General features: G+C 39.2%; 1 protein-coding gene across 1 annotated transcript; it reads right to left on the reverse strand.

Moving 5' to 3' along the window:
- Window positions 1-27,725, reverse strand: FGL1 (fibrinogen like 1). Its single transcript, XM_027599882.2, has 8 exons — window positions 27,610-27,725; window positions 17,102-17,181; window positions 14,600-14,780; window positions 8,454-8,613; window positions 8,105-8,202; window positions 4,157-4,245; window positions 3,553-3,740; window positions 1-427 (listed from the first exon to the last, which is right to left on the reverse strand). Exons 2-8 carry the CDS (start codon window positions 17,162-17,164, stop codon window positions 268-270), a joined length of 939 nt encoding a protein of 312 aa, XP_027455683.1. The 5' UTR covers window positions 17,165-17,181; window positions 27,610-27,725; the 3' UTR covers window positions 1-267.

Here is a 27,725-nt window from a genome sequence, read left to right on the forward strand (position 1 = left end):
TTATATATTCTGTGCTTTTTATTTTTTGTTCAACATAAGTGCTTCTCATAACGTTCTGCACATAGGAATTCAATAATCTATATTTATTTGAAGAATACACATATTTGCTGCACTGACAGTGCATTACGTAATCAAGGTAAGTAGGAATGAAAAGTAGTACACATAACAATTACCATCATCTATAAGCCCGTGTATGTGCAGAAGTGCTATTTTTCAAATCACGTTAAACCTAGATGAATTACAGCAAGAAAGCCCACCAGGGAAAATTTAAACAATATTTGGAATAAAATCATTTGGCCTAATTTTCATAACCACAGATTGCAGCGAATACCACCATCCATGCCAGGTATGCCAGACAATCCCATTGTCCGTTTTAGCCACGTAGGGGCCGCGGTAGTATAAGCCATTCAGGTTTGCGGAGTGACACCTAGTGGGAAGAAAAATAAACACAAAACAGTCAGACTAGAAAAATCGCCTTCCTATAAAACCCTTTTTTATTGGCTCGCAGATGATAAAAACAAAAAACATTTTGACTATGAATCCTGCCATTTTTCAGACAAGAGAGTCTTGATTAATTTACCCAGTCTCAGGATACAACCCAGGTCACCTGTAGTGTCCTGTAAAAAAAGCATTTCTGCTCTTAATCGCTTTTACACAGAAAAAGGAAAAACAAGCAAACAAAAACATGACCTCGTCGCCGTGGGCCTTTGCAAGCAGGGTCAACAAAACCAGGTGTGGCAACGTGCTCTCTTGCCATCTTCCCTGGATCATTTGCTCGTATGTGTTCATCCATCTGCTGCCAAGACTTAGCTTTTGCACTGCAAACTCCCTTCCTCCCCTTTTAAAAATTGCCAGCATGTCCATTATTTTAACCTCAAGGGTAGGAAAACAAAACCTAAACCGCCATTTAAAGTTTTCCCAGCTATTAACCAATAATCGTTTGTCCGAGTTGCCCAGTTATTTTTTTAACACATATCATTCCAATCTAGATAAGTTGGTTAGCTTATCATAAATTTTAAAATGTCCCACTTCCTCCTTTAAAATCCATAAATTTTGCCCCTGATGTGGATAACTAAGCTTATGTGATAATTTACTGTGTATGTTAAGAATGAGTTGCTACAGATTTCTTGATTGAAATGAACAGATGGCAGATAATAGGATATAAGAAGAACATTCACAAGGGATAGTTCTGAAAAATCTATGGAAAGTACCCAGATTATTGAATCAAAAAAGCATAAAATTTATCCATAGATGCTGAGTTTTGGCGTGGATCACTTAACCAGCTTAGTGATTTGCTCTTGCTCACCATCCCGACAGTTTCCTAATTTAACTGTACGTAACTGAAACAATGTAGGCTGACTCAACAAGTATCAAAAACCTGCTGTGGTTTTAAAACTGCATGGAAAGTAATGTTAGGAAAAAAACACTCCCCACTGAGCCTCTGGAATATATATTTTGGCCCTATCTCTGATTTCTTAGAGGCATCTACTACATACACAATTTTTATCGGGTCTGTGATTTGAATCCCATTAAGAAAACTGCATGGTCAGCATAAAAAAATCTTAGCTATTCTGAGACCAATTCTCCAGCACCTTTCAGTTTCAGAGACAGCCTGAACTTGTAACTAGATGGGGAGGGAGATGGCTGGGATTCTGTCGGTGAAGAAGTAGCTGTGAGCATTTGCATGAGAAAAGCAGAGAAGACAGCCGCACTCAGCGACTGGTTTGCTATGTGGAGAAAGAACGTCTTACAGGTGAGGGATAATTGAAGTGCCAACATTTCGTGTAAGTTAGAACTTTAGGATGAAAAAAAATAGGGTAAGGAGGAAGAGGGTGATAGGTTTAAACAAGAGGAACAGGAGGCATGGTAGAAATAGCACCAAGCTTCTGGAACAATTGACTTTTTCTCCAGCGTTACTGATTTTCCACCTGTCCACACTTATCATCTCCTTTGGCTTCAAGCATAACGAAGGGTTCTTTGGCAGCCCCAGCTACTGAATTGCCTTTCTCTGTCATCTCTGAACCGCTATATCTAAAGTCAAGTAAATCATTTATTTGCCCATGTTAATATGTTGCTGATTGTCCTTTAGACTCAATAGCAACCAGTCAGCAAGGTAGGTTCATGGTAATGTTAACTGATAATGATTGTTATTTCTACACCTGATCTTAGCCAAAAGACCGAGAAGCGATGTTATTTCTATATATGGCTTTCTATTCAAAATCAAACATTAAGGGATCCTGAAACTTAGTGAATTATGGATAAGTTTTACATAATGCTGATAATTTTTACATAATGCTAACTTAGAAGGACAGGAGGAAAAAGGAGGAGGAAGAGAAAGTGACGAAGATGGCCTCTTTTTACAACCACTTAGTTTCAACTTGACACACCACACTACCTACAACTAGCTGTCTCCATAAAATCTACAGCTCTAAAATCAGCACATCACAATAGCTGATGTTCCTAGGGAGAACTCTCATGCTTTTAGGGAAAATTAACATATGTCTTGTCTACCTCCATTTAATAAGATAGAGGATTGCAAAATACCTTGAAAGTACTTACATCACAAAAATAAAGTTAAAATTTGGATTGTGGAACTTAATGGATAATCTTCAATAATATGGAAAATCAGACACTCCAGAAACACTCACTTACTAAAGATTCCCTAATGGAAAATCTAAATGTCCAGACATTTTGAGGTGGTCCTTGTTTTCTAAAGAGAAAAGCCATTCAAAACCTGTGCACTGCCGAGCAGTTGGAGCACATCTGCTTTGCAGACATAGCAGACCCATCAGGTTATTTTTAAGGAAGACTGTATGAAGTTTCCATTCTTGCCTAAACTTTGTAATTACAACAAAGGGAGCTATCTGGAAACCATCTTGGGTGGAGAACAGTTAAATGAGTCAAGACTATCTGGCCCGGAGAAGAGAAAATATTGAGGAATACAATAAATATCTTCTCACCCATTGCCTGCAGGGTTTTGTTGAAAGGGAATTACAGTCGCTCTATTAACTACTGAGAAAAAAATCTGGCGAGATATAAGAAGGCAGATTTCAAGACAATAAAAGGAAAAACTGAGTACAATTGAAAAAATGGAAGGAGCTAGCTGATAAAGTAACACGGAAGTATTCAGCCAGAGGGTGGAATTAGGTGTCACGAATATTGTAGAGGAAATTTCAAATTTCATATGATAGGAGAAGGCAAAGACCAAACTGGTTATTAGAATGCTGAAAATATTTCTCCTATATAAATGCTCTTTATAGCTTCACGTCAATTTGTGGCCAACTGTTTATGATAACTCACCCATAATTCAGTTTGCAAGCAGTCTTTGCATAAGTAATAATTTGATTTATTTCTATAACACCTTTCAAGCTTTATTAATGCACACAATGAACAAATCCTCAAAAATACTTCATCCCTGAAGAATTCTAATAAGGATGATTACTTAATAATACCAGTACTACAAAGAAGACAACATTACCTCACATGTTATAATTAATGCCCACCACTGAGATATCATCAACACCATCACAACTATGTTTATAAAATGCAAACCTGTTAAACCACCAGCCAGACTGATCTTCTTCTGCACAGTTTCCTTCATAGTTGTCATTATCTCTGTCCCGTGTGCTGAATTTCATTCTTTGGTGACTACCCCACCATTGCACCTCAGGATGAAGATTCCCTGCAAGGGAGTCTCCAGCTGTTCCAGAATATTCTCCGATATTCAGCTCATAGGAATTCTAAAGGAAAAGAGGCAACTTCCACTATCATTTGTCACTCTAATGTGTTTAGTGTTAATAATTAATGGCAATGTTAATAATATGTTTAATAAACAAAAGAACAGGTCCTACTGTCTGTCTTTATTTCCACTGAATTTAGGGTTTATATTTTATACATTAATTCATGATGTTACTATTTTTTTTTAAAGATTTTATTTATTTATTTATTTGAGAGACAGAATGAGAGAGAGAGAGAGAGAGCATGAGAGGGGGGGAGGGTCAGAGGGAGAAGCAGACTCCCCGCTGAGCAGGGAGCCCGATGCGGGACTCGATCCCGGGACTCCAGGATCATGACCTGAGCCGAAGGCAGTCGCTTAACCAACTGAGCCACCCAGGTGCCCTAATTCATGATGTTACTTATTTGAAAATTTGAGTACCTTTTCATCTCCAACTTTGAAAAGTTTATATTGTGCATAACGGCTATTTTTTTCAAAATCTGCAAGGTCGATTTTTAAAGTATAGTCTCCTGAAAAAAAAAACAAGCAAGAATTATAGGATATTCCTGATGTGTGAGATGACGTTGATTTATTGGTTTAAAAACAACTCATGATTCTATTTTACTTAAACCATTTCCTTCTGCCATGAGTCAGTTTTCAAAGAATAAACAGTGACTCCATTGTATTTACAATATGAACATTTTATTGTGTATTTTACTTGAAAATAGCTAGAGACACAATGTTGAAGATGGAAATTTTCTACAGATCTATCACAGGTAAAAGCTAGTGCAATTTACTTGACAAAGAACAACAGAAAATAAGTCATTATTTAGTTAATAGATTAAGAAATCTAACAATGAGGGGCACCTGGGTGGCTCAGTGGGTTAAGCATCTGACTCTTGATTTCAGCTCAGGTCATGATCTCGGGGTCATGAGATCAAGTCCTGCGTTGGGATCCACACTGGGTATGGAGCCTGCCTGGGATTTTCTCTCTCCCTCTCCCTTGTCCCTCCCCCTGCTCACACACATGCTCTGTCTCAATCTCTCTCTCTAGGAAAAAAAAAAATCTAACAATGAAAGAATAAATAGAAGTTTTAAGAAGTTTAAACATTTATCTTCTTTTTCTTACTTGCAGTAAGAATGTTGATTTTTTTTAAAGATTTTATTTATTTATTTGACATAGAGAGAGAGGGAACACAAGCAGGGGCAGAGGGAGAGGGAGAAGCAGGCTTCCCGCGGAGCAGGGAGCCTGATGCGGGACTCGATCCCAGGACCCTGGGACCATGACCTGAGCCGAAGGCAGCCGCCTAATCAGCTGAGCCACCCAGGCGCCCCAAGAATGTTGGTCTTAAAAAGTAAATAATAATTGAACTAGTTGGTATCCTCAAGTGATCTTCTTTTCTCCATTGTCCCATCACTTGTGAATCACAAAGACTATTCTTTTTTGAAAAACAGAACTATTATCAGGAACCAGAAAGTTATAAATCAAACTGTTAGATAATGTATGTTCTATCCTCCTACTTTGATGAATAAAACTTCACAATGACATATAAGACCGGGTTTGAATTTAGTATCTTAGTCTCCTTGGGGTTCCAAGCCGGAACATGGAGGCCCAGGGAGAGAGACCCTCTGGACCCCATCACACAGCTCTCACGTATGGTCTGCCTCCTCTTTTCCTATCCCTATCTCTAGCTCAGTCATGCACAGAAAGGGGCCTTGTCCGCATTTGTGCACATTCCAGGCTGCACATCCAAGCTCTGTTTACACCCACGCTAAAAGCTGTTGCTTTGCCTCCCCTTAGGCCTAGGGGTGTGCACACCAGCGGCACAATCTTCTTAAGGGGGACAGATGAAAAGAGGCATAAGAGGCATGAACAGGTCCTGGAAGCAAGCTCAGGGCTCTTCGGACAGGGAATGCTGGATTGGTCCTTACTGAGTGGGGAGGAGTATGGGCTTCCGCTGGCTTTGGCGCTCTAGCCCCACAACCTCTTCCTCCCAAGGAGCCCTCTACTGTGGGATTCTGGGAGAGACCCCTCTAATCTTATCGAAAGGCAATAAAGTTTATTTGAGCCAAGATTGTGAAGTGGATGAGAACAGTAAGGTAGGCTAAGTTAACTCTCCTAAAAAATACTTTACATTGTCAAAGAGATATGAAGTCAGACTCAATGTTTCAGGTAACCATCTTCGTATCTTTATGGTCAATAAGTAAATAAAAATGCAATTACAGACCATTTCTAAAGTAATGTTATTGCAAAATTTCCAGTCAAAAATTGTGTAACGGGGACAAGGCTATTTTCAGAGGAAATTTACTAGCCTTAAGCTCTCACAATTACAGAATTGCAAGGGCATGGGTTTTCCTTGGGATGATGTGATATGTGGTTGTGAAGCCTGGAACTGACAAATACACTTTAGCTGTCGTGAGAGTAGGAGCCTGAACACCAATCAAAACATGAAGGGGAAGGAGATGTGTTGGCAATGTGCATCTGCGTAAATAAACATTTAATAATAATCTGACAAATAATTTTGAACTTTGTGTATTTAGAAGGAGCCAAGGGTTACTTCTTAGAGTTTTCATAGTTTGAATAAGAAACCAGATAAATATTAATGTGCAAAAAAAGCAGGTGTGATAAGTGTTATATATCTATCATAAAACACTCTGAAGTAGGAAAATAAATACGTCGAAGGAAGGGAAATCTTATGTAAATTTAGAGAGCATTGATCACAAGAAGGACGAGCAAAGAAAGTATCAGGCTTAAAGGATTATCTATCCTCTCTAGCTATTATTCTGGTGTCTCAAAGATCCCTATAGTTATAATCCAACTTATGAATTATGAATATAGAAACACCAATCACTTTCCTTAACTTGGATGAAAGAAGCAAAACCTTGCTTTTATGTTTAATGCATTGCCAGTGGGATATAGCATGCCTTCCTGAGCAATACAATTGCCTTTTATAAAACATTCTGAATCAGATCTGAGTGGGATTGTCTGCATTCTCAGACTTACATTTGAGGCAAGGAATGCAATGAGCTGGAATAAATGAACATGGGAAAGAGAAGCTTAGAAAATTCATCAAACTAATGATATTTTAGACAATTATTGAACCCTAGTAGAAGATACCCAGGCAGTACATAAGACACAGGGGAAATTGTACAGATGGCTTCAATCTGAAATGTGTCAAAAAAATGGCTCAGTGGATGGATAGATACGTGGTTAAAATAATAAAAACAGTAAAATGTTAGTCTGGAATCTAGGGGTAGGTTGACTCTTCTTTTAGTTTCGCTGTATCTTTGAAATTTCTCAAAATAGAAGCTGAGGGGGATGGAGACAGAGACATTTATTATGGTATTTGATTGCAAGAACAACCCCAATGCCCCAGTTGTTTGTCTCAACTTTTGCAATACAACTTTGTAACTCCTTCCATTAAGTCCATTTCTCTCCCCTTGAAATGTGCTGGTCCAGTGACTTTTTTTTTACCAGGAGAAGGCAGTGAAAATGACCATGTGCCAGTTCTAAGACTAGGTCTCAAGCAACTTTTGTACTTGCCCTGTCTTTTTTGGAACTCTGCCTGAGCTACAAGAACAAGTCCAGGCTGGCTACCTGGAAGACGAGAGACCGTATAGAGCACAGCCCAGTCGTTCCGTCTGAGGCCAACCTACAGCAGCCAGCCTCCCGCAAACCAGGAATTTGGTCACAGAGCCATGAGCAAGCCCAGCCGAGATCAGCAGCCCTGGTGAGCAAAACTGCCCCCACGCACAGCTTGTACATTTGTGAGCGATAATAAATGGTTCTGACTTTAAACCGGTAAATCTTGAAGTGGTTTGTTACATACTATTATCGTGGTAACAGATGGCTGACCCAGTATAGATATTTCGAGGAACTTGAGGCATTAAAAAAAGAAGGATGATGACATTCCATTTCCTTTCCGGAAATAGAAAATAAATATATGAGAAATCTCCCACCCCCAGTGAAGATCTAGTTTCTTTGCCTCTGGTCCTAGTTTTAAGTGGCCACATTGAATAAAGGGGATTATTGCCCCAAAGGGATCCTTGCCATCTGCACAACACAGCAGTTACTGAATTGGTTCCACTGCCTATGGTTTAGTGAAAAACATTTCATTTTATTTTATTTATTTATTTTTTGAAGATTTTATTTATTTATTCATGAGAGACAGAGGGAAAGAGAGAGAGAGAAGCAGAGGGAGAAGCAGCCTCCCAAGGAGCAGGGAGCCCGATGCGGGACTCGATTCCAGGACCCTGGGATCATGACCTGAGCCGAAGGCAGACGCTTAGCCATCTGAGCCACCCAGGCGCCCTAGTGAAAAACATTTTAGTGTGTTTTTTTTTTTTTTAATTGTACTTCAAGTGAATTTGATAACAGGCAAACCTTACCTTGTATGGTCAGTAAGTGGAGATTTTTATTACCCAGCCAATATTCACCATTTTCCTGAACAAAATTTCCAAAGCCATTTTCATAGTCATTCCAGCCTCTAAAAAATATAAAGTGAAAGCTGATTTTAGCAAAACCCAAAAGGACCTCTGTAGTAACCAAGGTGCCCACCCCTCCCAACTACCACCCCCACCCCCAACATTTTCTCAATTAGTAAATGCACTTTCAGTAGTCTTACTTAGAGAGTGAAATTCTAATTATAGACCTCAGGATATAATAAAAAAAGGCTTAACTTGTTATGAATCTCACACATGCTACTCCAAATAAATCCTTATGTCATAATTAGCACACCTGTTAAAGTTCTCACTGCCATCAGATCGTCTCTGAATTACAGTCCATCCTCCACCATCAGACATGTCACAGTAAGCGGAGAATATTGTTGGGCTCTGGAGAGGTTTGATTTTGTAAAATCCACTGCGCTTATGCCCATCATTAAAAATCTCTGAACAGTCTGTTTGCAAAACAAGGTAATGTAACATTTGTTATATGTCTTATGTCTCCCCCCCCACCCCCCACCCCACATGAGAGCCTCTGGATAAGATTACTCAAAGCTAGTGGAGACCGATAAACCCATGGTGCAGATAATCAGCTTTTTTAAATTGCACCTTGGACATCTTCCAGTAGATATTAGGAAAGTCTTGTTTCCTTTCCTAGTATTTAATTATCATCTGACTCCTTGAAATGATGAAAATAAAAGAGGTATTTGGTTTCTCATTTCTCATCTCTATGGAAAACAATTTAAAAATCACATATGTTCAGTTAATTACAGTATATTTAATTGGAATTTATAACCTGATCTGACAGAATAGTAGAACTTATCTCTCCTAGGAAGCTAAAATGAAAGTAGAAATATAACCTCGAACAAATAATTTAATATGGGTTATCTTGACTTAGAGTATTATAAATCATTCTGAACATCTGGAGATTAATTCAAAATAGTAATCTTCTTGTTAGATTCTTATAACCTCCCAGTCTCAACAGATTCTTTTACTGGCCCACTGAAATTTCTAACAGTCCATGCATTCTTAGATGTTTTTGCTAAAAACTGCAAGCTTCTGCTATTCTTTTTATTTCTATGTTCTTCTTCGCCATGATATTTCTTTAACTATTGGAGCAAACATAGGCACCAATTTGTCACCAAAAAGTAATATCTATTTCTTAAATTACTTGAGGGTAGGATAAATTAATATCCACTGGGTCTCATCTAGGCTGATACGTACACACTTAGAGAATATGGCAAGTATGGACTTCACTCTTGTTTCGAGGCCTAGGAAGCCGTTTAAAGGTTGGTTGAAGTAGTGGCCGCAAGAAAGAGATGATCTGAAGAATACCTAGTTACAGACTTTTGAGTAAAAATCCTATAACTTAACATTATAGCTAACTTTCATTCTTAAAAAGAAATCCTTTTTTGGCAATTAAATAAGAAAAAAAGCATTACCGAAAATCAGTTCAGTGTTGTTCAAAAGCTTACATTTTGTGGTCAAGTAAGTTGTACAACACTTTTCATTAAAGTAAGCAGATTTTAACCTTGTTAAGGAAGGAGCGCTTTGCTTCCATATAATCTCCTACCAAAGAACTGAATAGTAAAAACTCCAAAGATTCAGACTATTTTCCAAGCAAATATGGAAATAATTAGCTATAACATTTTCCTCTGGAAAACTTTGTGAATATAGCATTTGCAGCCAACATTTTCTATTTGTTTCTATTTTATGCCAACTGCAAGTTTGTGTTTTTAAAAATTTTTTCCTTCTTCCCAGAAGAAAAAACCAAACACAACTTAAATTCAGAGGAAAGCTTTCAACTTAAAAAAAAAAAGCAAAATACACCCAACAAGTAAAAACAAACAAACAAACAAAAAACATCAAAAAGCACTAGTAGCAAAATTGTTCATAAAAAATAAGTTAGAAATAAGAAGCCTGCCTTGGGGAAATGTAACTTATGCTATGACAGCAGGAAGTTCAAGCAATGTAGGGTGTAAAACATTAACTAGGTATTTATAATGTTTTCAAAATGTTTCAACCCACTCAAGTCTCTGGAGAATAGGCAGGCAAGGGCAAGGTTAGAAAGCTCTGTGCTCATGGGAGTTTAAAAAACAAAAAGGGATTTTTGGATACTTATATAATACTAGAGTGAGGCCAAGATTTCCTGCCCTCTGACAAATACTGCACTAAACTGGATGAGGTGAATACTTTCTCTGATCATGGAGAAAGCAAGCCATGTTGGAAGGCTGAATTGTTTAAGCTTCACAAAGTGACATGACAGCCTGCCAAATGGACTTCCCTCTTGTCCCAGAATGGTGGCTGAGCTCAAGGCTGAGAACCAAAGTCATTCTAAGCTCAAAGAAAGGCCAGCATGAGCTCAGCGGCCACTCAGGGGCATGCTGGGAAATGCAAGAGCTCGCCCAGCTATAGTCATTCTCTGCCCCCAGGCAACATTGAGAAGGAAACTTAAAAGAAGAAAGGATGTTGGTCCCTTGGAGAGGGCAGGATTCTTGAGGGGTAGGGTGAATAGTTTTTGGTTTTCTTTTTTTTAAGTTTTCCCCTGTGAAAACAAGGGGGAGAGTATATAATAATGTGGATAGATGGCTGACATTCATTGAGTGCTTCTTTTGTCCTAAATGCTATTGTAATCATGTTACATGTGTTAACTCTTACAACAAAGAAACATTCTTATCATTCCCATTTTGCCGATGAGGAATATGAGGGCCATAAAGGTTAAGTCACTTGCCCAAAGGCTACAGCTAGCAAGATGGGCAGTGGGAATTTGAAACCAGGCTTCAATGCTTCTACTGTGTATGAAGAATATGACACAGATCTATTAACTTCTGGGTTTTTATTTTTTAATGTTCTAACCAAAACAAGAAAATGTCTATCACCTATCCTATTATATGTGCTATCATGTTATAAGACAGACACATACACACACTACAATGGTTCGTCTAGACCCTGTCCACATGGCTCTTCCATCCAACTCCTGCTCATACAGTCAGTCTTCCTCTGACCTTGGTAGTTCCATTTCCTAGGAGCTGATTTCTGCCTTATTCCTTGGTGACTTCTTGTTTCCTGAGGTCCCCACCCAGCACTCCTGCCATAGGGATTGGAGTTTTAGCTCCTAAACCTCATTCTTCCCATGACTGGTTGCACAGTGCTTGTAACAAACATCCGATCACCTGCCTCCTAACATGACTGGACACTTGAATCTGTGTTCACAACCTGCTCAGATCGTATCTGAATAGATAACCCTGGGTTTTGAGCTTACTTTGGAATTTGGAATAATGATACTTCTCTTACCTCCACAAGTTCCTTGACCTTGAGATTAGCTGTGTACCCCTTTTGGAATCACAGAAGGTGCCAGCAGGGTTGGCTTCTTCTGAACCCTCTGTCCTTTGGCTTACAGAGAGCTACCTTCTTGCTGTATCCTCATATGGTCTTTCCTCTGGTACCAGTGTCCCTGGTGTCTCTTCTGATAAGGATACTCAGACTGGTGGGGCCCATCCTAATGGCCTTATTTTAACTTAATCTCTTCTGTTAAGGCTCTATGTCCAAATGGTCATATTCATAGACATTAGAGGTTAGAGCTTCAACATATGAATGGGGAGGGTACGACTCAGCCCATAAGACAAAGTCATCTATCAAATGGTCATTTGGCCATTCTGGTTACCCCCTTCTCTGAATCAACCCTCTTTCAGCAATGATTGGCCTAATTAACTTACTGAGATCCTACTCTGACATCTGTACCTTAAATTTTCCACAGTCTCAGGATAGGTAGCTAAAGCCTGCTACGTGGATAACTGACCACATTATAATTAGGCCCCAAACGTCATCGAATGAAAAGGGTATTGAATTGCCACAATACCCTACCTCCTACCTGAAAAGAAGCAAAGCCTTCTACTAGGTGACCTCAGCCTGTGAGAAGAAATTTGGGGAGAAGCCTGACCTGATTCTGGTCTTTTTTTTTTTTTTTAAAGATTTTATTTTTATTTATTCGAGAGAGAGAGAGAATGAAAGATAGAGAGCACGAGAGGGAAGAGGGTCAGAGGGAGAAGCAGACACCCTGCTGAGCAGGGAGCCCGATGTGGGACTCGATCCCGGGACTCCAGGATCATGACCTGAGCCGAAGGCAGTCGCTCAACCAACTGAGCCACCCAGGCGCCCCTGATTCTGGTCTTGAACAATCTCATCCACATCCATCAGCAAAAGCACAAACCCTTTTCAGTCCTGTAGGGGTTCTCATGTAATTGCAGCCTAAATTCTCATTTAATCGGAGTGGAACCTAGGCACTATATGTAGACAGTTTCCCAGGGGTCACTGCCTTTCTGCACATTTTGTAAGCAGAGTTCATGTTCTGGACTAATTTTTTCAGGGATGTTTGTATAGTAAACAGCCTTGGAAGATGACAGGTTAGTTTCTGTCCACTTTCATAATGATAATGTCTCTTGCAAAGGAGAAAAAACTGGGCCAATTTGCTTGTAACCCATAATAAATAAAAGATTGATGTTTCCTAAGCTCAGCGTTCCTCAGCTGTGACACAGCCCACTGCCTGCACATTCTCCACCTGGATTACTCCATTTTGCTCCTTTAGTACTTGCAAGCAAGGGGTATCGGTACAAACATGAAGACTCCTGACCCGGGAGTCTTCTTCTGACGGCATCCGTGAAACGGTGGCAGGCTAACTTGTTAGGCTGCAAAGAGAGTAAAACCTCAGACCCTTCATGGCGCTTTTATTGGCTTCGGCATTTTACAAGGTCACCAGGTGATTCCAGCGGCTAGCCCCGGCTCAGAATCACAGTCTTCAAGGAATTTCTACTGATTTTGCTTTTTGTTCGATTGCTTTCCTGAGCCTTCTTTCACTGTCTTGCCTAATCATCACTGTGGTTCTCTCCTTAGGTTCTAGTTCCTGGTTCTTTGCCCCTAAGATTGCCTCAGATGGTGCCTTTGTTTCCCAAGCCTATTTGTGCCAGAGCTGGCTTTGGTTCCGCTTTGTTCCAAGCCGCAGAGCCATGGGCCACCCTCATGCTACCTCCAATCCCTCTACCACAGGCCTCCTTCCAATCCCTAAACAGGGGAGGGGCAGTTGGACTCCAAGAATCAAGGGTAAGGGATCACGTAGTCAGACAACAGCGTGTCAGGAGCCCCTAGACAATAGTCTGACCAGAAAGAGATTAGGTTCTCGGTAAAGAAAGAAGGAAGCATTTTGTTGCAGCCTAGTTTCTAAAATTCTCACAATCCTTATATCCTACACTGATGAGTATATTTAGAAACACAAAATAAAGATGTCTCTATTCTATCAGCCTGGAATCTCTTCAGCCTTTACAGTTTTTCAGTTACAGTCAGATCTATTTTGCAACTTATATTTGCTTATCTAGCGCTTCCTGTCTCTATGTACTCCCTTGCTTTCATTCATAAATGTGAGGCTCTATTATATTCCAGGTACTCAAATAGGCAAGAGGGAAGAAAGAATGATGAAACATCATCCCAGACCTTTCAAAGTGCCTGGTTAATTGATCAGGACAGATGCATAGACAAAGAAATTATAATACATCATGGGAGACGCTAGAGCAGACATAGGAACACAGTGCTCTAGATGGCATCCTCATTTCTGACAACTGTGGTTTGTTTTCTTTAAAAGATGCCTGGAGGAAGGCGAGTGAATAGTTTTCTATAAGGAATAATGCTATGTGCAGTGATAAGCGCAATGTGTTGACAGTCGAAGATCATTTAGTTTCCGGGTGGAAACACTGACCCAATCAAAAGGAAAATTACCAAACCATAAAATATACATGTAAACACAACTCTTGTATTTCCCTAAATAATTGTGATCCTTTTTTTTTCTAAAGGTTTTATTTATTTATTCGGGAGAGACAGAGGGAGAGAGAGAGAGAGAAGCAGGCTCCCAAGAAGCAGGGAGCCCGACGCAGGGCTCGATCCCAGGACCCTGGGATCTTGACCTGAGCCGAAGGCAGATGCTTAACGACTGAGCCACCCAGGCACCCTGTGATCCTTTTTCTTTTCCTGTCCTTTTATTCTATTACCTTATTTACTACCCTAAAGCACATAAGGGTTTCAGAGGGGAAAACTGTATAAATGTAACAAGAAATGACACACAAATAAAAACAAAACTCAACTATAACATTTCACAAGTATCATCTGTTATTTACACACCAGTATGTAAACAAGCTATTGTCTTTGATCTCTCATTAAACTATAGAAGCTCTGAGATATTTAGCATTGGTATTAAATATCCCCTGCAGAGATTAGAGAGAGAAAAGGATAAAATGTGGTAGAAGACATTTAAATTTGGTATAATGTTTCATGTTGCTTGTTATTGGAATAGGAAAACTCTTTAGCAAAATCCGAAGTACCAAATATTGAGCACTCCCATTGCACATGGGTGTATATTATAAGTTCCTAAAGCCCATAAGAAAAATAGGTTCTGACCTGCATATTGCCTCTTGCCTCCAAGGTCAATGACATTATTCTCCTCTCCTTTATCAAGGAACTGGATTTCTTTCTCATGCAAAAGCTGTGTGATCTTGACCTGTTGCTGCTTGACCCGCGTCTCAAGCAAGTGCACCTGGGCTCTGAGCCGAGCCTGCTCCTGGAGACAGTTCTCAAGAGCCTGCAAAGTGATGTGCATCTCATTCTCACTGGGAAACAAAAGCTCCTAACAAGTTGGACAAATTAATGATTCAATTTTGTCCCTGCCCCGCATCGGGCTCCCTGCTTGGCGGGAAGCCTGCTTCTCCCTCTCCCACTCCCCCTGCTTGTGTTCCCTCTCTCGCTGTGTCTCTCTCTGCCAAATAAATAAAATATTTTAAAAAAAAAATCTGTCCCCAACTCCCATTTCCGAATATTATTCTAACCAGAAAGTGGTTTGAAAACTCTGGTACTATTTATTGTTTGAAGAGTAAGTAATTATGGCTACGGTAAAGTGCTTGAACTAAAAAATTATATATTAATATAAAATAATCTGAATGACTAAGCTAAGAGCCTTAAATTCGTCTCATTCGATCTTCATAATGACTCCAGGAGGGAGGAATTGTCTCAACTCTAGTGAGGCAACTTGCTCAGGGATTTTCCAGCAAGTAGGAGGAGTCAGGATTCAAATCCAGTTAGAGATCCCTACTCTCAGTCTCTTCGTGATACCACCAAATGCTTTCCTGACAGTAAAGTTTTAATGGCATCATTGCACATTGTTAGTGTGTCAATCCCTAAAATAAACAAGGCTTTGGTATGACCTTCTGGTATTAATGTCTTAAAAATTTAATGGAATACTTATAATCTGATGACATGTGTTCACCTTTATAAGGGATGCAGGTTTAGACTCTCATATCCCTGAATATCTCACCCACTTACCTGTGCAAATTCTAGTGAAGTCACTTTAACTTTTTGCTTATTGTTTTGTTTTTCCCTCAATTACTTCAGAAAGGGATGGGAGGAGGCTGAGTTTTCTAGTTAGGTCATTTATCTTCTCTAAAAGGGCAAAAAACCCAAGAATATTGGATGCAAGAGAATCTGTCAGCTCCTTTCTAAGCTGGCGTCTGATAACCTTTCAGAGAGAAAGGAAACATGGTGGGGAATCAACTGGGAAGATGAGCTGCAGGGTTGGGGCTTCTGGAAGAGGTATTGAGACTAGAAGCTTCAATAAAGGCTTTGAGTACTAGTTACTGGAAGTAGAGTGGGGGAAAAAAAAGGACAAAAGACTCATTTTTGCCATTTTTCCACTTTTACCCTGACATCTGTATTTGCAAATTACGTCATGATCTCCCATGATAAGTGTAAATGTTCACTTCTGAGAAATTCTGAATTTTCATGAGTGATTGCTTTACACTACTACTTTATACACATCATTTCCTAAAACAGCCATCAGACAGATTTCTCAATTTACAATTGCCTTTCGGTTCCTATCTTTATGTACTGCCTTATATTCATTCCATAAATAGGAGGACCCGCTACATTCCAGGCCCTCTGCTAGGTGGTCAGAACAGCACAGCTAGACACCCTATTTGGGACAAAGAGCTACACTCCCTTCCTATGAAGACCTGTACTGTGAACACAGAAATTCAGCCACCATATTGGAAGTCCCATAGCAAGAGAATGGGGAAGTGGTGGTCCAGGTCTTCTCCTATTTCCAAGACCGAGTCACTGAGTCTCCCCTGGCTATTGCTCGAGGACCATTTCTTATTTGCTCTTGGTGCTCTCTCCTCGACACTCCTTGGTTTTTCTACTCTGAATTATTTGCTTAGCTCTCTGATTCCCACCAGTCTAAAAAATGAACAGCAAGAACATTTCATGGTGTCTGGAATCCTGTGCTCCTTTCTAATAGGTGGAAATTGGTTGTGATAGTGTTAAATATAGTTAAATATAGTTAAATATAAATTGCAGCGTGCGATTTAAAAATAGCTGAAAGTACAGGGCAAGTATCTTCAATCATTATGAGACCACATGCACAGTTTTAGTGAGCTTATTTAAAATTTAGGAGTTTCCACTGTCCCAGAACTTTGAATAAATGAGTACTTTCTCCCTTTTATTTATTTATGAATGGAGGAAGGCATGAGTTCATTGTAATTACTTTCAAATTATTTGTTCAGTTTACACTAACAGTGTTCAATACTGGAAAACTCAATATTGGGAAAGCCCCTAGGTCAATTTTAATTACCATGGATAGTTTTAAGTTTCTAACATTATTTAACTACCCAAATAGCCCCCAGTAAATTCGAAAAGGTTTTACTTATTTATTGTGAAGACTAGTTTTTACTTTGAGAAGGAAAAATTGCATCACTTGTAAGTGCCTATTATATGGCAGGTGCTTCCACAAACCTTTTTCATATTTTTCCCTTAGTTATTTTTTTCAGCAACAAATTACTAAAGGTTTTCTGCAAAATAAAAGAAAATTCAGGTCAAAGCAGGTATTATAAATACATAAATAAATGAGCTTACCCAGCTTTCCCTGCACATTACCAGAATGGTGGTGACAAGTATGAAACTGAACATCTTCGCCATTTTTCCCACTGAAACAACTACAAGAACAAAAGAAATTTCATAAACTTCTTTACTGTGAATTTTTCACGAGATGAGTGTTGAGTTCAGGTTCAACGTGATCCAGGATGTCGGATGCAGCTCCATCTCTAGTCTGAAGGTCTTCAAGGAAATTCTCCTGGATTTTCCCATGCTTCCCTCACACAGAATGATGCTCTCTGTTACCTTAAGTAGGATTGAACCTGTTCAATTGCAGAAATAAAGGAACTCTGCCTCTCCTTGAGTGTCCTAATGGTAATGTGCTGCTTGTGCAGACAAAGCAAAGGCTCTGTAAAAACAAAGACCTGGCTCCATGTTTTGGCTGAGCCACTTCCTAGTTGTGTGCCCTCAGGCAACCTACTAAAATGCTCCTGATTTGTAAATGGAAATCATAATTTCTACTTGACAGGACTGTGGCAATTTTGACCTAATGCTTTTAGATACCCTGTCATAGGATAAGTGCCTAAGGAACAATAACTCATTTTGTATATGGAAGACTGCTTTTATTTTTAAAAGAAGAAAGAAAAAAATGACAACTATAGGATGTGATATGCATTGTTTTTCTTGATGTCTTAATGGATAGGCAAGCTACCAAGGTGATATAAATCTCTAAGCTCTGTTTAAAGTCGTAGAGGAAAACTCACTTTCCCACTTCTTAAGATTATTTTTATTTTATTATTATTATTTTTAAAGATTTTATTTATTTATTCATGAAAGACAGAGAGAGAGAGAGAGAGAGAGAGGCAGAGGGAGAAGCAGGCCTCCTGCAGAGCAGGGAGCCCGATGCGGGACTCGATCCCAGGACCCTGGGATCATGACCTGAGCCGAAGGCAGACGCTTAACCATCTGAGCCACCCAGGTGCCCTTAAGATTGTTTTTAAAATCACTCCTGAGGGGCGCCTGGGTGGCTCAGTCGGTTAAGAGTCTGACTCTTGGTTTCAGCTCAGGTCATGATCTCAGGGTCGTGAGATCAGGCCCCATGTTTGGGTTCTGCGCTGAGTGTGGAGCCTGCTGGAGATTCTCTCTTTCCCTCCCCTCCCCTCAACGCTCCCCCCTACCCTCCTGCCCTGCTTGTGCACATGCTCTCTTTCTCTCAAAATAAAATAAAATGAAATCACTCTTGAAGTAATGAGTCTTGATGAAAAATTTTTTTCATCCTCAGATAACTTCTGTGTGCTGCCAGAGATGATTTTTCATAAATTTTAGAAGCTAAGGAGCCTAGAAGAGCAGACTATTTGCATAATCTTCAAACAAATTTTATACCTATGGTTTCCAGAAAAGAACTGGAATCAACTGAATTATTTGTTAGCCTATTTTTATTCTTATAGAACCTGTGACCACTAGGTCTTTTCAGGTATCTCTTTCTCAATTTTTATAAATGTTTTTTAAAGATTTTATTTACTTATTTGAGAGAGAGAGAGAATGAGAGATAGAGAGCACGAGAGGGAAGAGGGTCAGAGGGAGAAGCAGACTCCCTGCTGAGCAGGGAGTCCAATGTGGGACTCGATCCCGGGACTCCAGGATCATGACCTGAGCCAAAGGCAGTCGCGTAACCAACTAAGCCACCCAGGCGCCCAGGTACATGGAATTTTTAAAACATTGTTGATTCCAATGTTCAGCAAAGTTTGGGAAGCAATGATTTAAGGACTTAATATACAAAAATTTTTAAGTCTATTATAACAAAGTAGTTAGTTCTCAGTCCTTCTGAGGCCAACAAAAACAGTTACAGAATGGGAAAGACACTTAAATTCAGTGACAAATACCGTACATGGCCACCTTGGGAAGCACTGTAAAATAGAATGTGAGTTTTTAGAGTATGTGAAATTTATGCATTACAGAGAGTAATAAAGAGTCTGCTACATATAACTATATAATTTTACCTCACTTTTATTTGTTTACTACGAGTCTAGAACTGTGCTGTGTATTTTATAAGCATCTACTTTAATTCTCAAATAACTAAGGCAAGTACTATTATCCTCATCCTACAAATGAATAGATCAGAGAGGTTAAGTCATTTCCCTAAGATCACACAGCTGGTTTATGGAAGACCCAGCAATTGAGCTGAGGGCTTTCCACCTTGACGGCCCATGCCCTTAACCTGAACTCCACACGGCCTGCCTCGTGATCCACATATGACTGAAACACACAGGGAAACAGGCTGCACGGACAAATGGGGGCCCTCCTGCTTGGCCTCCTCCTGTAAACATCGGCCTCACTCATGAACATGGCTGTGACTCATTTGTTCCTGAGTCATGCACTTCTCCAAAGGAACATCAGGTGAATCTGTCAGGAGAGGAGACAGCTGCATTGAAGCAGAGGCAAACCGAGGGAACGGCCACGTTAGCAAGCCTTTACTGATTATCAGCTATCTGCTCAGCACTGTGCTACACGCTGTGGAAGAATCAACATGGCGGCCTCGGCGAGGCAGCGTTTCAAGCAAGAAATGAAAATAACTATGAAAATGGAAATTAAGGACAATATAAATTAAGTAGACGTGAAACCATATGTAATTACATATAAAAACTGAACTTTCCCAGACCACCCCTCAAGACAAAATTAATTACTTCCTCCACTGTGACCCCCCCCCCCCATACTATATTTACAGACCAAAATAGCAGCTATCCACTCAATAAACATTGTTTGGATGCCTGCTCTGTTCCAGGCACTGTGCCAAGCAATAGAATTATCAAGTGGTCAGTTTTTTGCATGTCTTTCTCTAACTGCTTAGAATAAGATTTTTGAAGGCAAAGGTCCCACCTTGCTAATTGTTGTATCCCCAGCATCTATCTAATGTGTTACAGCGATGCCGATAAAAGGTTAGTTGTATCTGAAGAAAATTTTCCCCGGGGAAGGAAAATTCTTTCTCAGAGGGGAAAATGTCCTTTCCTTGCCATAAAACTAGTCTGTTTGCAGTGGTAATACTTCCTCCTTCCTTCTCTATGTTTATCCTGGTCAAGGGGAAAACAATGGGCTAAGTGTATTTTTGAAAGTAAGCATTAGGAAGGGGGTCGAGGCTTTTGGTTGGATTGAACACGTGCATTTATTTTCTCTTTCTCACAAAACCCCACTAGAAAAGGAGTAAAGAAAAATGGAGAAGACATGAATTGACAAGGTCAAAGAGAAAGGGAGGGGAGAACACACCTGGCATGCAATGTCAACATATTTGTAGAATGTAAAAGAACCATGTTGGGGAGCTGGCAGAGCTGCTAAAACTGGGGAACCAGCAGCAGCAAAGGGGACCATCACAAGAAGCAGACTAAGTTGCCCTGCAATGCCCGGGCCGGGTGCAGGGCTGAAGGCATCAGCTGGCTTCAAAGGCAGGGTTGGAGGCAATGGGCTGACACTCAGATTCTCACCAAAACCTTGAGCAGCCCATGAATACTGTTTCTCTCACCCCATCAGACAACAAGGCTTACTTTCCACTAAGGTTGAACCAGAGAGGCTCTGGGTAGCATGACCACAGGCACAAGGGAGGTCAGGGGAGAGTACTTTGTTCTACAGGTTGAAACACACCCCCACCTACACACACACACACACACACACACACACACACACACACACACACACACACACACACACACACACACACATATCCCACCAGGATACTTCTGTCCTGGCAGCCAGGCAGCCCTCTCTCTACTCCTCCCACCACTTTCCAGGCCAGAGAGCATGGGATTCCTCTCTGGAGGAATGAATAGGCTCGCAGAAAAGATCATCAGAGGCTTACATTGGGCGATTCTCCAACAGAAACGCCTTGTCCTTGCCTGATCCTTCTCCAAAGAAGCCCACCAGTTGGCAAGCCTCATTCGTGCACACAAGAGAGGTATAGGCTTAAATTTTGCGCATTTCTTTCAAAGGAGTTCTCTCTGAAGGGAGGTATATATTAAATTTCTTTCTGTATCTGCATTTACCTAACAGTCTAAAGAGAAACACTTAAAGCGGTGTCTGGGTGGCTCAGTCAGTTAAGCATCCAACTCTTGATTTCGGCTCAGGTCATGATCTCAGGGTCATGAGATCAAGCCCTGCATCCAGCTCTGCACCGAGTGTGGAGTCTGCTTAAGATTCTGTCTCTCTCAGGGCACCTGGGTGGCTCAGATGGTTAAGCGTCTGCCTTCGGCTCAGGTCATGATCCCAGGGTCCTGGGATCGAGTCCTGCATCGGGCTCCCTGCTAGGTGGGGAGCCTGCTTCTGCCTCTCTCTCTGCCTCTAATGGAGAAATAAATTAAACATTAAAAAAAAAAGATTCTGTCTCCCTCTACCCTCTCCACTCCCTGCCCCCTGTTCATTTTCTCTCTCAAATTAAAAAAAGACAGAGACGGAGAGAAACAATAGCAATCAATTTACCATGAAGATGTATAATTTACCTGTTATAACTTAATCCTTTCATCTAACATTGTAAACAAAATAACCAAAATGTAGAAAAAGAAGTGGAGTGCTGTGTAAATCACACAGCTAAATGGGCGAAGAAGTCAGACAAAATACAAGAACACATTAAATAACTCATTGCAGAAAAACTCTCCTAAGCACTTGGAGATCTAGTTTTTTCAGTGAGTCATCCTTTTATACATTCATGTGATATCATTTATAGCAACTTAGTTTAGGAAAATGGATATTTTACTCTGTGATCTTAGTAACCATTTAAAATTCAAACATGGGGTGCCTGCTTAATGCCAGGTGCTATGTACACTAGAGGCTTTTATATATAGCTTATATTAAATATATTGAATTACATTTAAAATATTAGCTTATATTGGGGTGCCTGGATAGCTCAGCTGGTTAAGTGTTCGACTCTTGATTTCGGGTCAGGTCATGGTCTCAGGGTGGTGATATTGAGCCCCATATGGCACCGTGCTGGGTGTCAAGTCTGCTTAAGATTCTCTCTCTAATAATTCATTGGAAACAAGACTGATCTTTCCTAAGAAAAGCTGAGATGGTGAGTGGTGCTCTCTCAAGGTCATCAAAAAGGAAAAGCTCTCTATGCAAGACTTGAGCTTGTCTTTGTTGTTTATAAAATATATGTAGTATTTCTGTACTTGAATCATAAATACTTCAAGGGCAGTGTTTTCTGCTACATTGCCCATCTTCTGAGTTACCTTTTTGCAAAATAGAAAAGGCAACTGTCCCTAGACTTTAACACTACTGCTAATTCTCTCAGTTAACATATTTTTCAGTACTATATAAAATTGTGATAAAATTATGATTTAATTATATTCAGTTAGCCAACATATAGTACATCATAATAAAAATAAATTAAAAAAATTAATAAAGATAAGTGGAGAAAATGGCTGTGTGCAACCTGGAAGAGGGTTCTCACCAAAACCCAACCATACTGGCACACTTATCTTGACTTCCCACCCCACAACGGTCAGAAATAAATTTCTATTGTTTCTTTAAAAAAAATTATGATTTAAAAAATTCTAATTTGAGGGTTGCCCGGCTGGCTCATTCAGAAGAGTATGTGACTCTTGACTTCGGGGTCATGAGTTCGAGCCCCACATTGGGTGTAGAGATTACTTATATAAATAAATATTTGTTTAAAATTCTCATTTTAAAAAGAAAAATAAAACTCCATATGTAAAAAACAGATATAATTGAAAATAGGGATAGGAACAGTTATTTGTACACCAATGTTTATAGCGGCATTATTACCAACAGACAAAAAGTGTGTGAACAACAATCCAAATGTCCATCCACAGATGAATGGATCATCAGAATGAGATATATACACACAATGAAATATTAACCTTGAAGACCTTATGCCAAATGAAACAAGCCAGACACAAAAGGACAAATGTTGTATGTTTCCCCTCATACAAAGTACCTAGAGTAATCAAATGCCTAGAGATGTAGTATGTGTATTAATTTGAGGTATATGAAATTGCCATTTTGGTAGGTCAAAACCATTCAAACGTATGCCACTTCTTACAGTTCAACCTAATATATTAAGAAAGGAACAGCTAGTTATTAAGGAAATCGAAAAATATATTCAAATATAATGAAATATTTTATATATATATTTTTTAAGATTTTATTTATTTATTTGAGAGAGAGAGACACAGCGAGAGAGGGAACACAAGCAGGGGGAGTGGGGGAGGGAGAAGCAGGCTTCCCGCCGAGCAGGGAGCCCGATGCGGGGCTAGATCCCAGGACTCTGCAATCATGACCTGAGCTGAAGGCAGATGCTTAACGACTGAGCCACCCAGGCGCCCCTATATATGTTTATGTTACATAAGTGCCATGAAATGAAGGACTTGATCCTTTTTATTTCTGCTATATCTCTGTGCTTGGTAGATAGTTAGGTACTGTATCCGTTTCATACAGCTGTTGTTATAAATTACCACACCAGGGGCGGCTTAAAGCAACAGAAGTTGATCCTGTCACGTTTCTGGGGGATAGGAGTGTGAAATTAAGAAATCACTATAACTATGCTCTCTCTATAAGCCTCTAGAAAGAATTCTTCCTTGCCTTTTCTAGCATCTGGTGGCTGCCAGCCATCACTGGCATCCCTTGGCGTGCGTCTGCAACACTCTACTCTCAGCTTGCACGTTCACATGGCTGTCTTCCCTCTGCGTGTCCCTGTGCCTAATTTCCCTCTTCATACAAGGACACCAGCCCATTGGATTGGGGCTCATCTTAATTCAATATGACCTTATTTTAACTTGATTCCATCTACAAAGACCCTATTTCCAAATAAGGTTACATTTACAGGTAATGGGAGTTAGCATTGAATGTATCACTTTATGGGGCACAATTCAACTTGGTTCAGGTACTCAACAAAATATTTGGTGAATTGATGAGAAGAAAATTTATGAATCGAAGTTAGAATTTTAGAACTTCCCAGCATCTGTTACAATTTTACAGTTGTATATTAGAGATAAAATTCTTTTTTTTTTTAAGATTTTATTTATTTGAGAGAGAGAGAGAGCAACAGAGAGAGCACAAGCAAGGGGAGGGGTAGCGGGAGAGGGAAAAGCAGACTCCCCCGTGAGCAGGGAGCCTGACGTGGGACATGATCCCTGGGACCCTGGGATCATGACCGGAGCTGAAGGCAGACGCTTGACCAACTGAGCCACCCAGGCGCCCAACACCAAATTCTTTTTGTCTGTTGAATTTATTAGATTGTCCCTATCAGATTCCCTTCATCATCTCCCCTCCTTCAGCAATGACTGAGAATATTTAATAAACTATGGCTTTTGTAAAGTTTGTATTGATTTGCAAATATGACATGTGGTGTGTGCTAGCTTATATTGGTTTTAAAGAGATATATGAATTTATAAAATCCCAAGAGAAAATAAATAATGAAAAACTTAAAACCTAACATATTTAAAATTAAGCTATCTTAGGGCGCCTGGGTGGCTCAGTCGTTAAGCGTCTGCCTTCGGCTCAGGTCATGATCCCAGGGTCCTGGGATCGAGTCCCACATCGGGCTCCCCGCTCAGCGGGAAGCCTGCTTCTCCCTCTCCCACTCCCCCTGCTTGTGTTCCTGCTCTCGCTGTCTCTCTCTGTCAAATAAATAAATAAAATCTTTAAAAATAAAATAAAATAAAATAAAATTAAGCTATCTTAATGGGCTACAACTATTATCATACCTATCTCATAATAAATTATAAGTTCGACTCATACTTTTCAGTTGGTAATAAATATATTTCCCAAGCAGAATTACAATAGCTCTGCTGCTATTTTTTAAAAATCTCATTTGTACCTTTATGGTTATTTGTCATTTAACTTTTAAATTTGTCATAAAGTTCAAGTCATACAAAGTAAAAATTACCCCTCCACATGATGGAAATTTCTTAACATGTAATTAATGGCAGAGTCATAAACGTGAAGTTTTTTAATGTTACAGGAAATAAGAAGCAAGAATATTTGTTTTATTAAAAGCAAGCAAAAGAAAATGGAGATGGAAAATTAAAAATATTTTTTAAAAACACATAAAGAGATTTTGGAAGTAGGAAGCATTATCCCGTGAGTCTAGTACACATGGTCAAACTATAATAAAAGGAAGTGAGATCATCCAAACATCATCAACACTTCAGGAAACAAGGCTCAGAGAGGGGAAAATTATTTAGCTAAAGGAATAAAATAAACTTTCACTAAGTATATTCACATTAATCTGGGAGATGAGTATAACAGTATGATATAGTACCATTTATTTGTGACTGATTCAAATTGTTCTTCTGACTGAAAAAAAACCAATATATTTTGCTGGATTATTGATTGGGATTTTTCCCTTTTTGTTCCAGTAGTAAAAATAACATCTCATTTTTCTTATGTGATAGTAACCAGATCTTCATTTTTTTTTTTTTTTAAGATTTTATTTATTTATTTGGGAGAGAATGAGAGATAGAGAGCACGAGAGGGAAGAGGGTCAGAGGGAGAAGCAGACTCCCTGCTGAGCAGGGAGCCCGATGCGGGACTCGATCCCGGGACTCCAGGATCATGACCTGAGCCGAAGGCAGTCGCTTAACCAACTGAGCCACCCAGGCGCCCCAGATCTTCATTGTTTTAATCCACTTCCAGCTATCAGATGAAATATTTGGGAGTCAAGAATTCAAAGTCATGAAATTTTTGTGCCTTCTAGACTTTGCTTTTATGCTGTCTGTTGAAATTAGTATATTTTCTTTGGTTCATCAATTTCCCTTCTGTATTTGTGGGGTCAAGTACTTTATTTCAGAAATGAATAAACTAGCTTAAAACCTTAAAGAGCTGTAAAACAAATTATGGTCTTACATCTATGTCTGATTCTGGCTCTTGTCTAAGAGACAGCGTATGTTGAAAGAGCTCTGGGACATGCTGGGAGATTATATAACACGTATACATAGTGCTTTACATGAGACTTGGTAGAAAATAAAGGGCCAATGAAAGGTTTTGGCAGGCTCTGTCTCCTGGTGTCCTGAAATTTCCATCTCATTGCCATTAAAATAATCAAATCTGATCTTTCCCAGAGAAAGGAGGGAGCCTCTAGTCTGGCAGCTCCTTCAATAATAAGGCATTTCAAAATGTCATTATAAATATATATTTTAAAGTCATTATATTAATTTGATAATCTTTAGAATAATTTCTGAGAATATCTCAAGTCACCTAAAATTCCTCAGTGACCAATTGTAATTCTTTTTTTTTAAGATTTATTCATGTATTTGAGAGGTCGGGGGAGAGAGTGCACACACAAGGAGGAGTGCAGGGGAGGAATAGAGGAAGAGGGAGAGGGAAAGAGAAAATCTTAAGCAGACTCCATGCTGAGCCCAGAGCCTGGCACAGGCCTCCATCCCAGGACTCTGAGATCATGACCTGAGCTGAAATCATGGCTTAAACCCCACAGGCAACCACCCACCCATTGTAACTGTAATTCTAAGCATCTTCTATAATGTTGAGGAAATGTTTAGGTATTGGGCTTTTCAAATGCTTTGAAAGTCTGGTCTCTATCATTCATCATAGTAAACCATTATTATTTTGCAAATCTGGTTTATGATAAAGTGGTATCAGATTATTTAATTCTTACCATACAGTTGTATTTCTTTTATAATGTTTTTGCTTTAGGCTGTTTCAAAGCTTTCAATTTTTGTAAAACTAAAATAGTTTTCAAATGGCTATTCTTTGGTGTACTGTATTACTTGATATGAATTATTCTAAGTTTCTTAAGTCCAATTTCTTCCCCACTAAAAAAATTTTTAAGTTAGTTGATAGAGAATTAAACTTAAAGGCAAAAATATTAAGTTTTAAACTGAAAAGTTGTACAGATGGTATATAACTTTTTGAAAAACAATTACAAAACAAAAATACATGTTAATGTAAAAATTTTTAAAAATGGTGTTTTAAGGAAGCTATCATGAAAGAATACAGTATAAAAGAAATAAGAAGAAAGAGCTATTGAAAGAAGCACATTTAGTAAGTTAGCATTCACGAATGGACTACACCATTAATGTAAGACAGTTAGTTAAAAATATACCCATAAACACAGACTTAGAGACTCCTTTTAGGCATTTTCTTCCAAATTTTTTATCATTTTTCTGAAAATGGAATATAACAATATCTTTGTTATTTATCTTAAGCATTTACACTCAGTGAAAGCCTGAAAAAGCTAAATAAATTTGATTCCTAAAAGATAGAAATAAAGAAAAGTATTTCTGAAGATTTTACTTCTGAAATGGAAATTTTTTAACATTGTCCATTTTATTTTCTATCTTGTATATTAAAAGTGCGAATCCTATTATTTACATCAAATTCCCATCCAATTCATTCAAAATGTGCTAGGAGTGGAAAGGAGATATAATTCTAAGTTTATTTTCTACGTTGCAGAGGTGGTCTTCTCTCTAGTTAACCTGACTTCTCCTAAGAGTTCATGGTTGTTTCCTGAGTTATGCTTAATATCGTACCTATGATATCTATTAGCATTATTACAATTATGTCAAAAGTACAGAGATGTTAAATACCTTGCCTGAAGTCAAAAATGAGTCAGAGACACAGCTCAGACTAGGTCCTGCCACTCTGCCTCTCAGGATCCTCTAACTGCATCCAGAATTTGTAATTGCTTCTCTTATTTGATTAG

Source organism: Zalophus californianus, chromosome 2 (genome assembly GCF_009762305.2).
Source record: "Zalophus californianus isolate mZalCal1 chromosome 2, mZalCal1.pri.v2, whole genome shotgun sequence".
Taxonomy (NCBI): domain Eukaryota; kingdom Metazoa; phylum Chordata; class Mammalia; order Carnivora; family Otariidae; genus Zalophus; species Zalophus californianus.

Excerpts from the sequence above, each read along its gene's own strand:
- FGL1 (XM_027599882.2), bottom strand. The coding sequence starts at position 17,164 with ATGGCGAAGATGTTCAGTTTCATACTTGTCACCACCATTCTGGTAATG. Across the intron at positions 8,203-8,453 it reads GGCAGTGAGAACTTTAACAG|AGGCTGGAATGACTATGAAA; the intron begins GTGTGCTAATTA and ends TATATTTTTTAG. Across the intron at positions 3,741-4,156 it reads TCAAAGTTGGAGATGAAAAG|AATTCCTATGAGCTGAATAT; the intron begins GTACTCAAATTT and ends CTTTTCCTTTAG.